Genomic DNA, 17,604 nt, shown 5'->3' with positions numbered 1-17,604 from the left:
CTGGGGTTGGAAGAAAGGAGGCAAGAGAGGCGCTTCTCCCGGTTCTGGCGGACGTGGGAGCAGCCCTCCTGAAGGGGCCCTGGATCCTGCCACCCGCTGTCTCATAGTCCCGGCGCCAAGGAACTGGGTTTATTCTGACCCTGTCCAGTACTGTTACAGCAGAACACTTTCATGTTTAGTACATTTATATCCCACCTTTCCTTCAGGGAACTCAAGGCAGCAGCATGGAGGGTTCTCCCCCCCCCCTTATCTCTGCCCCCCCAACCCCTGTGAAGCAGGCGGGGCTGACGGAGTGGCAGAGCGGGGAGTTGAAGCCGGGGCTCTCCATTCTTAATGGGGTGCCCCTAGCCAGCACACAACTTGGAATGGTGTTTTTTCTGGGTATATTGAAAGCATAAGTGTTTGGGGTTCCACATGTGTATCTTTGCAACTGAATCCCTCTGTAATGTGTGTGTACAACTTGTGCAAATTTTGATTGTGTGCAAATAGTAATCCTGAAAGTCCAGCAAAAAGAATTGAAACTGCCATCAGGATACACCGTTTGTACAAAAGCTTTTTTAAAAATAGCAAACAATCTTCTCGGGGTTTTCCTGACCAACAGGCAGAGCCTTTCTGAAGTCCAATTTATCCTTTGCATGGTTCTTGCCACCATGCTATCATTCATTTTAATCTTGCGTGCATAGAAAAATGACTATTTTATTGTGATAGATGCTGGGGCATAGATTTGTTACATTTTCTCCCATTCTTTGAAAACAGTCTGGTTACCAAAATCTCCAGCATGAGTCTTAAAAGGAAACAACAACAACAAATCAGTGGTTTTGCAGAAGTGGAGGATGAGTGCCCTGGTGGAACTGCATCCATTGTGTGCTCATTCTGGAAGGGGGGGGGGCACCCAAGCTGAAAAGCAAAAAATGATGGGGAAATGGCAAGCACTCCCACTGCACCCACCCCCAGCCGTGATTGTGCTTATCTACGTTTTCTGTCAGGGTGAGATTGCAGGGGTGGTCAGCTTTGAGTAAATTTCCCTTTCCATTAAGCTAGTGGGGAGGAGCTTCCCCTGCCACTTTGGAGCTGGAGTGTGCCTGGCGGTTGGCAGGGCAGCCATTGTGCTAGCCTATCTGCCATGCCATGGGCTTCTCCAGCAGCAGACCTTCTAAGTCAACTTAACCGGCTTAGCAGGGGAAATGAGCCCAGGTTTCTCCTACCCGAGTGCAGCAATCTGTACTGGGGGGGGGGGGCAGCAGAACATCTCCTGGGATCGAGTGGTAGATAGCCATGTTCAAATATATAAAAGGATGTCACATAGAGGAGGGAGAAAGGTTGTTTTCTCTGCTGCTCCAGAGAAGCGGACACGGAGCAATGGATCCAAACTACAAGAAAGAAGATTCCACCTAAACATTAGGAAGAACTTCCTGACAGTAAGAGCTGTTTGACAGTGGAATTTGCTGCCAAGGAGTGTGGTGGAGTCTCCTACTTTGGAGGTCTTTAAGCAGAGGCTTGACAACCATATGTCAGGAGTGCTCTGATGGTGTTTCCTGCTTGGCAGGGGGTTGGACTCGATGGCCCTTGTGGTCTCTTCCAACTCTAGGATTCTATGATCCCAGGACCATTTGCCTAAAAGATATCCTTGCTGCTGTGATCACGCCCCCTCAACTCAGGCCCCTGGGAGATGGAGCGGCTGCAGAAAACACTCTTAAGGGGTTGTGGTTGTTACTGAAGAAGGTAAGAAGGCAGGCCATCTGTGGGGCAGGATGAGGTGAATATCTGGGTGGAAGCATTTTGTACTGGGGAGAGATTGGAGAGAGAAGAGGAAATGTTATAAGGCCGCTTCCTATGTTCCTTTCTGCAGTCGAAAAGCTTTTGTAACTCTGCTTCATCAAGGGCTCCCTATTAAATTTCCGTCTCAGTGGGTTTCCACTGTCTTTCCTGCCCTGCCTGAGAAGCCATGTCTGGGCAACCATTAATCAGAATATTAACCCTGGGCCACTCCCCATTTCTCAACTATAAGTACATCACATCTTTATTGGGCCTTGACGACAAAAGCAACAAAATGACCTTCCATTGTTGGTACAGAAATTCTACTCTTAAATCTCTAGAAATCTCCAGTGCAGTTGCGTAGCTGCTAGGATGTGAACAGCTCTGTGACCATTTATTTGATAAACTTGTAGGTTTTAAATTTCACAGGCAGTTGTGGTAGTTTAGTATTTAGGGCCGAATCTTATTTGGGAAGATATAATGGAAACAGTTCTTTGCTCTTCCAGTGACCATCGTGCTCAAAATGCTGCACACCCAAAATTACCGTCACTTGGTTGACTGCTAAGAATTCAACAAAAGTGTTAACCACCTGCATGTGCAGGCTAACTGCAGCTGATCCCAGCAAGAGCAAGAATGCAGGATAACAGTCTTGAAGGGCACTTAATTCCAGTTGCTATAACCATGTGGAGTGGACTTAAACTTTGCAGCCCTGAAAACTGAGCCAGTTTAATTTAGCAACTCTGTTTTGTTATCTACTGGCGAAAATCTTACGTTGCAAAGTATGATTTCAAAATAGATTTGAATTATTTTAATTGACACCTCTTCAGAGATTTATTTTATTATGCCAGCATTAAATCTGATGTGCTGGCATTGGGGCTTCTCCTGACCCCCACCCCTAGCTGCTGCTCATATGGGGGGGGCATGGGGAAGGAAAAGGGGGGAAGGCCCCATTGTACTAGCAGAAGTCTTTCTGCAGGCTTCTGCAAACAGGCCTCGTTGGTTGAATCCAGTGCACAATAAAATGGATATTTGAATCAACAGTCATTAGTGACTAATGCATGGAGATAATAAAATAATAGAACTGTAGAGTTGGAAGGGATCCCTAAGGGCCATCTAGTCTAACCCCCTGCAATGCAGGAATCACAGCTGCTGAATCCCTGGTAGATGGCCATCCATCCTCTGCTTACAAACCTCCAAGGAAGGAGAGTCCACTACCTTCCAAGGGAGTCCGGCCTGCATAGCCATTTTAATGCCCTTCCTTCTAGTTGGGAGAGATGGGTTTAGAGCTCTTTCCTACCTCATTTAGTCATGTGCGTGTGTGTCTCCTCCCCCGAATTATTTGATGTCACCGGCAAGCTTGACCACCCTGCTGTTCACCCCCTTAATGCTAGATAATTTATAAACAAGCTAAAAAGCACTGGCGCCAATATAAATCTCCCCCTCCACACTGACTACATCCCTCTATTAGGAAAGTTGTCAATTAATTCCCAGTCTTTGCTTCCTCTGTTTTAGCCCGTTTCCAATCTATAAGAGGACTTCCTCTCTTACCCCATGTGTCTTTGCTGAGAAACTTTATCTAACACTTTTTGAAAGTCCAAGTATACTGTGTCTTGCCGCTCTCTTGGATCATTCCTTTCCATGTGTTTATTGACCCTGTCACAGAACTGAATGATTCTTTCACCAGTTTACCCAGAAGTTATGCTAACAGGCCTGTAACTTCCTGGATCCTTTTTCCATTGGCTGCTTAATGTTCTCTGGCAGATGAGGGCACTTGGAGAGGCTGTTTTAGGGCTACAGGAGGAGGACAACAGTTCTGGGATGGAGGCAGCTCAAAGGGTCAAAGGCAGCTTCTCCTCAGAGTCTTCTGCCAGTCCTCTGCCAGAGGCTTTCCAAAAGGCAATTCAGAGGGAATGGGTTACACCTGCCTGTAAGAAAGAACCCCACAGGGTCTACACTTGTCTGTCAGGATGCTATGGAAAATCTTTAAAGTGCCATTAGTAGACATTTTGTTGGCAGCTTTTTAGCAGCTTGCGTATTTCTCCCTTCAGAAACTGATGACCTTGCCTAGAGATCAGGGCAGTAAACTTCGGCTCATGGATTGGTAGATGGGCAAAAACTCTTCCAGGCCGCGAGCCGAGCATGTCTTTCAAATGCAGTTACCTAAATAGAGTAAAGCTGATACGGCTTGCTGTGACCTGCCTTATGGTCTGTAGCTAACTTACATTTATCTCTGTGTTTCAGGGATTTATGTTCCTTGGTAGCACTGATGCTCAGTCAAAGCCGACATCTGAACAGAATGCCATAAGCCTCTCTTTTGGCACATACAGCCACTTGGATCGTGCCACTAACACAAAGCTGACTTGTGACAAATGTCCTGCAGGAACCTATGTGTCTAAGCACTGCACAACGACCAGCTTAAGAGAGTGCAGCCCATGTGCCAGTGGAACATTCACAAAGCATGAAAATGGGATAGAGAGATGCCATCCATGTAAAAAGCTGTGTGAGCCGCCGATGGTTGAGAAAACCCCTTGCACTGCTTTGACGGACCGTGAGTGCATCTGTCCACCTGGTAAATTTCGAGACGGTGATGCTTGCAAATCTTACTCTGTGTGCCGCGTTGGGTGGGGCCTAAAAAAGAAAGGAACTGAAACAGAAGATGTCAAGTGTAAACCTTGCCCTCGTGGCAGCTTCTCTGATGTGCCTTCTAGCATGCTGAGATGCAAAACATTCACTGACTGCTCACGAGCAAACATGGTTGTGATCAAACCGGGGACAAAAGAGAGAGACAACACTTGCGGACTTTCACCAGCTTTTCTGACTGGAGCTGGGCTTTTGTCACGACCAGAAGAGGGTGGAGAACATTACAAAGTTCCTTCTACTTTTCCTTCCAAAGGTAAGTGAACAGCATTGTCTGTAGCTAGGGCATGCAAGATAGGGCAAGAAGTATGGTATGTTACATTTTTGTATATATTTGTATCTTTTTTATTATACACATCTTTGTTGTCGTCCCCCATCCCCTCACTTCCCCCCTTTTTTCTCTGTATCACTTTTTCTTTAGAATTGAAATTCTTTCAATAAAATATTAATATTAATATTTAAAAAATTAAGTGTGCTTTTCTGAGAAAGGAGCTGGTAAGGCGTTAGCTGTGTTTTGGAAGGCCTTCTGTACAGAGGCACTTCCAGCTGATGCACTACATGGTATTAGAGACCCTTTACCCAGCTGCCAGGCGGTGCAATTATCTCTTGGGTCAGCTCCACACTGGTCAGGGTCTATTTCTGCCCTGGTGGTGGTTCTGTGTTTAGCATACCATGCCATGACTTTTCTGAGCAGTCTGAAGCCATGGAGATGGGAGAGGCTTTTACAGTGGTGCCCCGCAAGACGAATGCCTCGCAAGACGGAAAACTCGCTAGACGAAAGAGTTTTCCGTTTTGGAGGCGCTTCGCAAGACGAATCTCCTATGGGCTTGCTTCGCAAGATGACAATGTCTTGCGAGTTCCTGCTGTCCCCCCCCTTTTTCTAAGCCGCTAAGCCGCTTATCAGCTGGTCCGATCAGCAGATAAGCCGCTAATAGCGCTAATCCGTCAATGGGTTTGCTTCGCAAGACGAACAAACTGCTAGACGAAGAGAATCATAGAACGGATTCTTTTCGTCTTGCGAGGCACCACTGTATCTTGTAATCCTCCTATGCCTGCATCCTCACAGGGACTCTCATGGAACTTTGTGGGACTTCTGGGTAGATATGCCTAGGATTATATCAAATAAGATCTTCTTTTATCCAAACGCTTCAGACTAGCGCCATCCTGTTCACGATTCTGTTGCTTTGCAGCAGTCAGGAGAGTAGGTGCTGATTGATTTGAATGGTGGCTTGTTCCATTTTGTTTTGCAATTTATATATTGTTATGTAAGCACCTCCATGGGCACACAGGTGGACATCCCTCCTTTGGATACAGTCTAAACTGCAACCTTAGTAGCTCTTGCATAGCAAGGGTTGTGGAATCAGTTTGTACTCAATGTCCATTCACTGTTATGGATCAAAACACCATTACTGCAAATGTTTGCCATAGCATAAAAATCATAATTGGAATAATTTTATGATTAAGTCTATATGTGCTATTTCTTTGGAATGAACTAAAAACTGGGTTGACATGCAATTGGAATATTCCCAATGTTCATCAGATACCTCCAGCCCTTTTCAATGCATAAACTATTGTATTGGGGGGATAAAATGTATTTTTGTTAACTTTCTGGCTGACATAATGTGGCAACAACTAATCTTAGTACAGTGGTACCTCGTGTTGCATACGCTTCAGGTTACATACGCTTCAGGTTACGGACTCCGCTAACCCAGAAATAGTACCTCGGGTTAAGAATTTTGCTTCAGGATGAGAACAAAAATCGTGTGGCGGCGGCATGGCAGCAGCAGGAGGCCCCATTAGCTAAAGTGGTGCTTCAGGTTAAGGACAGTTTCAGGTTAAGAACAGACCTCCGGAACGAATTAAGTACTTAACCCGAGGTACCACTGTATTAATAAAGCTACTGATCAGTTTCGCTGAAGCTTACCAGAAAAATAATAAATCAAGATAACAAACTTTTAATAAAAGAATGGAAATGGTTTATTGAATATCTACAAACTGTAAACGGATAAGAACATTGGGTGGATTATTGTAATAATCTGTAGTTTTATAAGAGTATATATTTGAAATACATGAATAACTTAAGTTAATTTAGAATATGCAGGAAATGTAAAAAATAAATTTAAGGAACCGCAGAAAGAGGAGGAAGTAAGTCAGGGACTTTAAAATGGCTTCAGTGGATCCATCGTATTACCCAGATGTAGCTATTGAAGTCGGATCTGATTGTGGTAACAAAGTATTGTATCAAAAATATGAGGGACTGAATCAAGGTTGTTAAAGTAAGATCCTGGTTCAATGCTGTGCGATACATTATGACAAAGCATGGCTGCCAAACTGAAAGAGGCGAAGCAATAGACGTGGGCGGACTTGAGCCAATATATTCTCTTGGTCTCAGCATAGCATGTTTAGAAAACTTAATTCATTTCTGACACTTTTTCTTTGTAATGAACTATCAATGGCTTTCACCATAAAATCTGGTCATGCTTAATCTATTTTTTTATTATAAATATTTATTAAAGTTTCAGAAAAAGGAATTGCATTAAAGCAAAAAATACAAGAATAAAAGACAAAAATAAAAATACAAGAAAAATACAGAATAAGTACAGAGATTTAAAAATAAAAAAATCAACCTTTCCATATCTTACATTCATATCCTTGTTTCCCTGACCTCCTTATACCTCCCTTTTTTGTATTCCAATTCAGTTAATTAATTCAGCATTTTCTTTCCCTCCTTATTATCCTGATCTTTGATCTTAATATATAATAACATTAAATTTTTACCTATTTAAAAATCCAATTTTCTATATTCTTTTATATCATTACAGCTAGAAACCGCTTAGCTTCATTCAAACATCAGTCTAACATTCATTAATTTTGCAATACTTCCGTAAATAGTCTTTAAATTTCTTCCAATCTTCTTCCACCGACTCTTCTCCCTGGTCTCGGATTCTACCAGTCATTTCCGCCAATTCCATGTAGTCCATCACTTTCATCTGCCATTCTTCCAAAGTGGGTAATTCTTGTGTCTTCCAATACTTGGTCATGCTTAATCTAGAACAAGGAGAAAAAGCATGCTTAATGTCATGTGCATGTTTGATTATTTTTGCAAGTTGGGGATCCCTGCAAAACAATGGCTACACTTTGTCAGAACGATGAGCAAGGTGTTGGTTTGATTTTTGCTGTTTAGTTTTGGTGTTGTAAACATTTTTGAATATTGCAAGACTTAACTGAAAGCTTAATTGTGCCTGTGACATTTGGGGCTTTATTTATAGCCTTCCCCCCACTTTTAGATCATCAAAGCAGCTTGCAAACTTGTTTGGAAAAAATTGTTCAGAATCTCATCAGGGACAGGCTTCCACCTACAGACCTTCTATCCTAGAACTATCTCCCTTGCCCTTTGCAATTATTCGCAACCTCTTCAGTCTGGCTGTCTTGGCCTCCAGCAGTCGAGCAACAGAGCGCCCCTTTCCCAGAAGCGCATTCCCTATTAAACAAAATTTGGGGCTGTTGTTGATACCAATGTATGGTTCATGAGGTTCAACTTGCTCCTTCCACCCAGTTCTTCCTGTGGATGCTGTTATATGTATATTTGTTTGCACTCACATAACATAAATGAGAACCCCCTTTGTAAGTCCTCTAGGAATCAATTGTACTTAAAGGGCATTTGGGCCAGAGCTACAGTAAGAGTGGGTAGGTTCTATACCTGCTGCTCTAACATCACATTTGTTTTTCAGGTGTGAACGCTTCGGTTTCCAATTTTTCTACCACCCCTACCCCAAATGTGTCCGTTGACATGGTGGAGCCAACCAACAGCTACAATGGGACTTCAAAGAATGAGACTGTAGTTGTCAATGTGACTGATATGGGATATGCTACGCCTTTGAATCACCAGCAAACCTATTACCATAAGCTCGCCCCTCCCATCCCGAAAATACAGCCAGCGCTGGAAATGAGTGGCAGTGTGAAATCCAGCATTCCCTACAACCCCCCCAAGAGAGGCTCTCCCAGGCAGGCTGCCCACAGGCATTTTGATATCAATGAGCACCTGCCCTGGATGATCGTGCTGCTGCTGCTGCTTGTGCTGGTGGTGATCGTTGTGTGCAGTGTCCGCAAAAGTTCTCGAACTCTAAAGAAAGGACCAAGGCAGGATCCCAGCGCCATTGTCGAAAAGTCCGTTTTGAGAAAATCTTCCACTCTGACTCAGAACAGGGAGAAATGGATCTACTACTGCAATGGACATGGTGAGTGATGTCAAGCAAATTCCACAAATGAAACCTAGAGAATTCTGTTCATAACTGAAATTGTTCATCCTGTTTAACTTAAAACAAGAGTTTTGCAGCACATTAAAGACCATGCTATTTCAGTTGGGGGAAAACAGCTTTGTGGCAAGATGGGATGGCAACTTGGAGTAGGAAAACAAGCGATGGGGGTAGGATCTTTCCCACCTCCACCTGCCCCAGAACTAGAGATTGGAATCTCCCATGGCTACTTTTGGGAAAGAAGCACGGCCATTCCGAAACAGCAGCTTAAAAGTTGCCTCTGGTTTGATCCTAAACTTAAAGCACTATGGAAGTGGAATGGCGTGCCTTGACGAACTTTGTATTCGTAAAAACTGTTTGCTATTAACTCCTGAGCCTCTGTGATGTGGTAGTTATCTCAAAATGGCTCAGCAGGTTAAAGCAAATGCTGACGTGGTCCATTTCTCTTGCCTGTTTGCTGGCTTATCTGCCTGTGTCTGTGCCAGGTGTGTTCTTGCATTACTTAAGGCACGGTTCTTCAAATAGTTCCTATAAGGATACTAGTATAAGTGCATAACATTTCCATTGTCTTCAGCAGAGAATAAAGTGAGAAAGCCCAGAATGGCTATCATAATAGTGTTGATGGATCAGTCAGCTGAAAAAGGTGTGCAGGCTTCCAAGTTTGTTTTCTTATTCAGCAGAATAGAAATATGCTCAAGGTTGTGGAGAGTCCTCAGACTACTTTGAATTACTGTCTTCAGAGATGGCTAAGCCCCAGTTCAGGGACCCAATCTGCCCCCTTCCCAGGAAAAAGAAATAAAGTAGGCTGTGCTGGGGTGAGCAGAGCCCAGTGCCTGCTGCACAACTGGGACTTGCACAGTTGGGTGGAGATCAGCTGAAGAGAGAGGGTTTATTTGGCTGGTGGGGGGTGGTTGCCCTCTTTTCTGGCTACCCCAGCTGTGTGCATTGTACCCTGCAATGCTGGCAAAGGTAAAATTTAGCTCTTGGGTCAGGAAAGGTTAGCCAGCCCTCCATTAAACTATGCCACAATTTTATGGACCTCTCAGCAGGTTTAATCTTCCTCAAAAATATATTCTGCTACAAAGCTTAAATACAGAATCAGTGATTATACATCACAGATGGTTTTAAGACTTCCACCGCTTTTATATATTTGCAGCAGGAGCTCCAGAGAGAGAGAAAAGCTATGCTCCTGGCCTTTCCCCCCCTCTGATACCCCACCATTGCCATTAGTTTTAGTCTTGCCCACAGTTGGCATGTGACCCCACCCAAAAACCCTAAGAGGATGTGCCTTTTGACAAAAACAGGGAAGGAAATCTATCTAATGTCTTCCTTTCTTTCTAAAATTTATAATAAGAAAATTCTACCTCTAGCACACTTTTGTGCCCCCTTTGGCAGGCCCACTGGCAGCTTCGCCCCCACCTCTGGCATTAAGCCTGAATAGAGAATTCTGCATTCATTCATAAGGCCAAGGCTCTTCTCTCCGCCTCCAGTTACTTTTGGCAAATGGGAACACACAGCTTTTCCAAGTGATTACATGAAAGTGGGGTGCTGACTGCATCTTCCTCAACTTCAAATGCTTCTCTAGAGGCTGTACTCTTTTCCTTTTCTTTTTAAACAAACATAGACGCTGCCTTCACTTCACTCTAGGGGAGGCTCCTTGTTTAACATGAACTGCCTAGTTCCTGGAATATAGATTTTCAAGCAACTTATGAGTCACCCTGCCAGTGCATTCTTTCTCTGGAATTTGCCGATAGCTGCCTCCAAGCTGGCTAATGCTTAATGGCGATATGCAAGTATCCTGGGGCGGGAGCCCACCTGTTAGCCTTTGCTTGCTTGATGCCTTACTCCTCCCCAGGAGGCGGGGAACCAAACAGTAGCCACTCTTAGCAAAACAGGTCACTGTGGCGCACGCTGCCAGAAAGGGCTGCCTTTCCTAGTTGTTTCAGTCTGTTGCTCTTAATTGATCCCTTTGCCCTTAATTTGCCCCTTCTTCTTTTTTTAAAATAAATGTTATTGTTGCAACACAAACACACACGACACTACAAGAATAAACTTAAAAAGAAAATACTGTACAAATACAAGTACGAATATAGACACAAATACTAAACAAATAATAACCATCCCACCATATTTCACTTCTTGCTTTCTTCTAATTGACTTCCTTCGTCTTCAACGCGGGTTTAAAACCAGAGCAGCGCACAGAAATGCCGTTTGCCTTCCTGCTGGAGCGGTACCTATTTATCTACTTGCACTTCGTGCTTTCGAACTGCTAGGTTGGCAGGAGCAGGGACCGAGCAACGGGAGCTCACCCCGTCATTGCAGGGATTCTAACCGCCGACCTTCTGATCGGCAAGTCCTAGGCTCTGGTTTAACCCACAGTGCCACCCGCGTCTACTTTCATATTTAATAAACTGTTTCCTTCTCATTTCATTTTCTCCTACTTTTCTTTCTATTTTAGACTTTTACAGCTTAATTTGTTTTGCAAAAGTTAATCAAAACAAGTCCACGTATTAATTTGAGGACACTGCTTTTTAAGATAATCTCTATTTTCCCCATTCCTTTTGAATTTTTTGTTTAGACTGACCCCTAACTGCATCTGTCATTCTAACCAACTCAAAGTAATCACATAATTTTTCTTACCATTCTTTTTTTGTTGGTCTGACTTGTTTTTCCAATTTTTGGCAATTAGGATTCTTGCCACCGATGTTGCATACAGGAATATTTTTGTGTTTTCCCCAGTGATATCTGAATCTAATATTCCCAATAGAAAAGCTTCTGGTTTGTTGTTTTTTTACGAAAGTTTATTTAAATATTTTCTTCAACTCCTCATATACCAAATCCCAGAAGTTCTTAATTTTATCACAGGTCCACCGCATATGTAGGAGCGTCCCCGCTGCTTGATTGCAGCTCCAGCAGAATTTAGATTTTGTTTTATACATTTTAAATATTTTGCGTGGTGTTAAATACCATCTATAAAACATCTTTAACAAATTTTCCTTTATCATCTCACAAGCTGCAAATCTCTAATTCTCTTTCCATAATTTCCCCCATGATGATAACTGAACAGGTTTGACAATGTCCATTGCCCATTTAATCATTACCTCTTTTACTTGTTCATCCTTCACCTCCCACTCTAGTAAAGTTTCATACATTTTTGAGATTACGTTGTCCTATTTTGTAACAATTCTTTGTCCTATATTCGAATTTCTCTTGCAAAACCTTTTTTGTTATCTGTTCTGAACACTTCAGAACAGTGTTCTGATGGTGGTACTGAGTCCACCCTGTTTGGTGATGTTTTACTTCCTCATATTTTTTCAGTTTCAGTTTGTTATCTTTTTCTTCTAGTAATTAATTTGCCCCTTCTAGGCAACTATGCAAGTTGAGCCCTGAAGGAGAAAGCTGGACTGGGCAGGGCTGACGGGGGCCATGAAGTAGGGTGTTCCTGAGCAGGGGGACAGAGGGCATCTTTCCCAAGCACCCCCCCAAAAAGGGGGGGCTGAAGCCAGCACAGGAAAGGAGGATGGAATCATGGAAATTAAATGGAAAAGAAAACATGGAGGGTTTAGATAAAGGAGGAAATTAATTGGAGCATATGTGATTATTATTTTTTTTAAGATCCATAACCTTGGTTTAGTTGATCCATAAGCCTATAATCTCATGGAAAGTAGTAGCATAGAAAATGTTTATATCATACAAAATGATCATTTTAATATTTTTTTAATAATAATATTTATTAGTTTTCCAACAAATTGAACACAACACTACAAAAAACCAAAAAAGAAAAAACATACAACAATACAATACAATACAAAAAAACACTGCAAAACACTAACATTTTAATATTTTTTCCCAAGTAAATACCACCCAGTCTAATGAGACTTAGTTCACGTACGTAAAAATGAAAGCTTGGGATTTGTGACTTTGCCAACTGCTGCGATTTGGGGGTAAGGGGAAAGCCGATCTGCAATATCTGTTCAATGAGAACGGCAGTCTGCAAATACTCAATAGTTTGCAGCTTTAAATTGCCTTTGTCCTGCTCCCCTTGCCCCCCTCTCAGTCCTCCTCACAAGCTCTTCCAGGTGATTTGTGTTTATGATGTGGTGTTGTTTTCTGTCCATGTTTGGGTTATTGTGTGCTGAGCCTAGTTAGCATTTTGTTAGAGAAAGGCACTCCACGCGTGTTCAGAGGTACTGGCTTGAGTTGGGCTGGTGTTAGACTCTGTAGTGAGGAAGTCTCAAGCTTGTTGAAAGCCTAACGTAATATAGTGAATAAGAGCAATTATTTATCAGCTGGCATTCCCCCTGCTTCAAGTCTCAGCACTATCATGAACTCGCAAGGTGACTTGAGGCAGGCCACAGTCTTACACCCCCTTGATGTGAGAGTCTGCCTAACTTTCCAAAGTACAGTGGTGCCCCGCAAGACAAATGACTCGCTAGACGAAAGAGTTTTCCGTTTTGGAGGTGCTTCGCAAAACAAATTTCCTATGGGCTTGCTTCGCAAGACAACAATGTCTTGCAAGTTCCTGCGGGTTTTTTCCCCTTCCCCCCTTTTTCTAAGCCGCTAAGCCGCTTATCAGCTGATCCGATCAGCCTAAAAGCCGCTAATAGCGCTAATCCGCTAATCCGTCAATGGGCTTGCTTCGCAAGACAAAAAAACCGCTAGACGAAGAGAATCACAGAACAGATTCTTTTCGTCTTGCGAGGCACCACTGTATTGTAAAGATTGCTGTGATATATATTCCAGGGAGTTGTTAGACTGTGGAGAAAACAATCATTTTAAGGAGTAGTAGATTTATTGTGGCATAAGTTTATGGACTGGAGCTCACTGCATGCATCTGTGAGTACTCTGTACTACAAAATGTCATGCTGCAATAAAGCTGTTTGTTTTCCAGTGTCAGAAGATTCTTGCAGTCAGTGGAATTCAGTGAGTTTGGCAAGAGTTCCCTTAAGAGATTCTTTCAATACTGTTAAGGGAACTCTTCTCGAACCCACTGAATTCCACTGATGGTAGCAGATTGGCAGGGCGAATGGAGGTGGATCACCCCCACTTGATGGACGCACTGACAAACACAGCATTCCTCAGATCCAAAGATCTTCCAAAGGACCGCTGCAATGTCCTACAGGGGCAGTGGGAGGGCAGCCCCCCTGGGGCATGGACAAGGCTGTCTGCCTGAGGAAGGGAAGACTGATGAGCCAGAAGAGGCTCTAATGGCCTGTTGGCTTGCTTGATCAAGAACTCCATTCTGAAACTGCAGAGGTGCTTTCTGTGCAGCCAGTTTGCAATGGGGGCACATTTCACAGCTGTGTTCTGAGAGACTTGCAGCCAAAATGCCTTATCATGCTGGGACTTCAGCTCATATGTTGCGTTTGTATTTTTCATCTCTCCATCAGTACTAAACAAGGTACCTGGTCCCTGAGTTTTGTTTTAAAGCTGCTCTTTGAATAGAAAGGTCACTGCTTGCAAAAAAAGGAACGTTTTATTTCCTTATACTAGTGAGTTGGCTGTGCAGTCTCTCAGAATTTGACATCAGCATAAATGCCAGAGTAATTCTGAAATACATTTGAGTTGTAACCAAGTGTTGAAGGTGGAAAGGAAATCATGGCTATCATCTTCAGTCCTCCTCAATTTAATATATATCTTGGTCTTTCAGCTTCAAATTCTTCTATGTGGTGCATGGCTTCCATGCTCCTAGTGGCAACTAACAAGTCTCCTTGTCCTTTGCTCCATTGCCAACGGGAAGCAGAAGCAGAAGACAATTGGCTGGCAGCCTTTGGCAATGAAGACAAATTAAAGGAGCATATGGGAAAGGGATGTTGAGGCCCAAAGTAAGCTGGATCCACAGGTTGCAAGAGGTATTTTCCTCATGTTCTCTCCCCTGGAACTTCACATAGAGGGAAATGGGGAAAGGTGCCTTCTAGATGCCTGTAGAGCCCTGAGGTTCTGTATGGATAGATAAGTGAGACAGTTTCTACTAAGCTTTCTCCAGAGGTGGTCCAGGTCATCCATCCTTTTCAAATCCCAAAACTCTTCCTATTATTATCTTTTCAGTCATGGGGGAATGTTGCTCCCCATGGGCCCAACTCACCACTGCCAGACTCCAGTGGATAGAACTTGGGGTTCTAGTAAAAAACAAAGTAGATCTTGAAAGTCCAAAGTTTACCCATCTCTGCAGTATGGGAATTGCAGAAGCACAAGCAATAATACCAATTTTTTAAAACCCTCCAAATTTAGGTGAACCAAAGTGGCATCGCCATAACAGCATGAGGCAATGATCAGGGCTACTCATAGGATCCCCAACTTGGCACATTTTTGGAGGACATAAGGTGGCACCCTCAACTATTAGGAAAGCTAGAGCATTGGTGTTTGCCTCTCAGTGAACCTTCTGGTTCAGAAAAAATATTAACCAGTAGACTATGAAAAAGCTTTTGAAATGCCGCTGTGAGGGACCTTGTTGCTTGGTCCGAATATGCAACGATGACCCCTGGGAATACTAAGCGAAATTCAATTTTCTTTTGGTTTATCACCCGTCAAACAGGTATTGACATTCTGAAGCTGGTGGCAGCCCAAGTTGGAAGCCAGTGGAAGGAGATCTACCAGTTCCTGTGCAATGCAAGCGAACGGGAGGTGGCTGCTTTCACCAGCAGCTATTCTGCAGACCACGAGAGGGCCTATGCAGCTTTACAGCACTGGACCATCAGGGGCTCTGAAGCCAGCCTTGCCCAGCTGATCAATGCTCTCCGTCAGCACCGGCGCACAGATGTGGTGGAGAAGATCAGGGGCTTAATGGAAGACACGACACAGGTAAGATACACATGTAATGCTTGACTCTGTTAGCTCACGCCCAGCACAATCCTGACCATGTCAGCTCAGAGGTAAGGCCTATTGGATTCAATGGGACTTACTTTCAGGTAAGTGGAATTAGAGCTGCAGCATCAGTGAATTAAGGCTCAGTCCCTGCTTCTGATTTTGAGGCCTACAAACAGGATAGCCCTTTGTAGGGTTTAACTACCTTCACAGCACCATAGACTTGTAGAACTGGAAGGAAGACTGGTGGTCATCCAGTCCGGTCCCCTGCAATGCAGGAATCTTAACTCATATCTTTACATTCCTGGCAAAATGTTGCCAGTTTCTTATGGCCTGAAATATTTTCCTCAACGATCTGATGGAGCTCCACTTACTTTTTTGTGTACTGTGAATTCATGGAACCTGGAGGAGATCATACTTCCCGTTTTGAGAGGTGGCTGTGCTGATAGATAATAACGGAACCCTTGTCTTCTATCCCCCCTTGGACCAGACCTTCGCCTCCTTCAGGCATCCTGGTATTGGTTACAGGTGTCAAGCAGGAATTGTACAGCAAAATACAGGGAGCTAGCAGAAGAATTCCCCTTTCCCCTTGTTTCCTTGTTCCTTGTTTCACTCCATGATTCTGTAAGCAGTTGGAAGCCCTGAAATGACACTAGTACCTACCAATTAAGCAGTGCATAATGTAGTTTAAAGTTGCTTTCTGAAACAGTTGGCCAGTGTCAATCCTATAGTTAAGCAGCAAAGTGGGACTATCTTCCAGCAATCTCTCAGTATTACGGACATCCTGATTATACCACAGAGAGCGCACCATTTCATAATGCCAAGTCAGCAGCAGGTGATTTTCTATACATTTGTTTAAATCAGGTTTGCCTCTGCCTTTTATTTTTAAACTGTATTATACTTTTCCAAGCACATTTCTGAGTACAATTCAAAGTGTTGGTGCTGACCTTTAAAGCCCTAAATGGCCTGGGTCCTGTATACCTGAAGGAGCATCTCCACCCTCCTTGTTCAGCCCAGACACTGAGGACCGAAGGCCTTCTGGCGGTTCCCTCACTGCAAGAAGCCAAGTTACAGGAAACCAGGCAGAGGGCCTTCTTGGTGGTGGCTCCCACCCTGTGAAATGCCCTCCCATCAGATGTCAAGGAAATAAGTAATTATCTTACTTTTAAAAGACATCTGAAGTCTGCCCTGTTTAGGGAAGTTTTTAATGTTTAATGCTGTATTGTGTTTTTAACATTCAGTTGGGAGCCGCCCAACTGATGGGCAGGGTATAAATAATATATTATTTATCATTATTTTTATTATTATTACTTATGGGCATTCATGTTTCCTTTTTGCTGGAAATCTTCTCTCTGAAGAAAGACCTGACTAACGCAATTATGTGGGTTGTTGGTCCAAAGCCAGAGGCTTTTCTGACAACACTGAGCTTTTGTTCTTGTTCCTGTTTTCCCTAGTAAATATACTTTGCAATAGATCACGGTGTATCAAAAAGTTTTGTGTGTTCTTGTGTTACTTTCAGTGGGGCAGTTTTTTTACGAACAGGGTGCTGTATGAGTGACTCCTCCTCAAGTCTGTTTTGTGGTATCTGAAATTTGCTCTCCTAGGCTTCGTTCTTGTGGGTGCAGGATTCTCAGCTGTAACCTGAGCAGAGTCATCTGTGCACCAAGCTTGGCTTCTGATTCATTGTTTTAAATAATGAATACCTTTGTCTCACCATGTTATGCGCTGCAGTTCCTGTTCTAATTTTAAGCAGCAGAAAGCATTTTTCTCTAACCTCTTCTTAACTGTGCCACATACAGCTCTTGTCTCTGTGTTCGGTGCTAGATGAGTTCTTGCATCAAATATTTGTGTCTAAAAGCTTAATGCAACATCACCCTACCTAAAATCATGTCATGAATATGATTCTTTGTTATGTTTCTGTGGGAACTCAAAGGAACTGCAGAATGTGGTAGTGGGTGCAGACTTCAACTTGTATCTTCATTCCTTCGTTCATTCAAAGCTTCACAGAACAGCTTACATATCAATATGATGAACAAAGTCCCTGCCCTCAGGCTAGCAGTGTGAAAAGACCTAGACACACGAGGAAAACCATATGGATTTGAAACAGGTGGAGTTCGAAGCACAGGGCTTGTTGGGCTTTGCCAAGGGAGCC

The 17,604-nt window shown here is 43.3% G+C and overlaps 1 protein-coding gene across 1 annotated transcript in view; it reads left to right on the top strand.

Moving 5' to 3' along the window:
- Positions 1-17,604, top strand: part of TNFRSF21 (TNF receptor superfamily member 21) — a 32,576-nt gene that overhangs the window by 321 nt on the left and 14,651 nt on the right. Inside the window, exons 2-4 of the mRNA XM_082215773.1 lie at positions 3,997-4,648; positions 8,124-8,630; positions 15,184-15,449. Of these exons, the coding sequence (XP_082071899.1) occupies positions 3,997-4,648; positions 8,124-8,630; positions 15,184-15,449 (1,425 nt within the window). The remainder of the gene's footprint in view (positions 1-3,996; positions 4,649-8,123; positions 8,631-15,183; positions 15,450-17,604) is intronic.

The sequence above is a fragment of the Podarcis vaucheri genome (genome assembly GCF_965113315.1).
Source record: "Podarcis vaucheri genome assembly, chromosome: 3".
NCBI classification, from domain to species: Eukaryota; Metazoa; Chordata; class Lepidosauria; order Squamata; family Lacertidae; genus Podarcis; species Podarcis vaucheri.
This window is presented reverse-complemented; position numbering and strand designations above follow the sequence as displayed.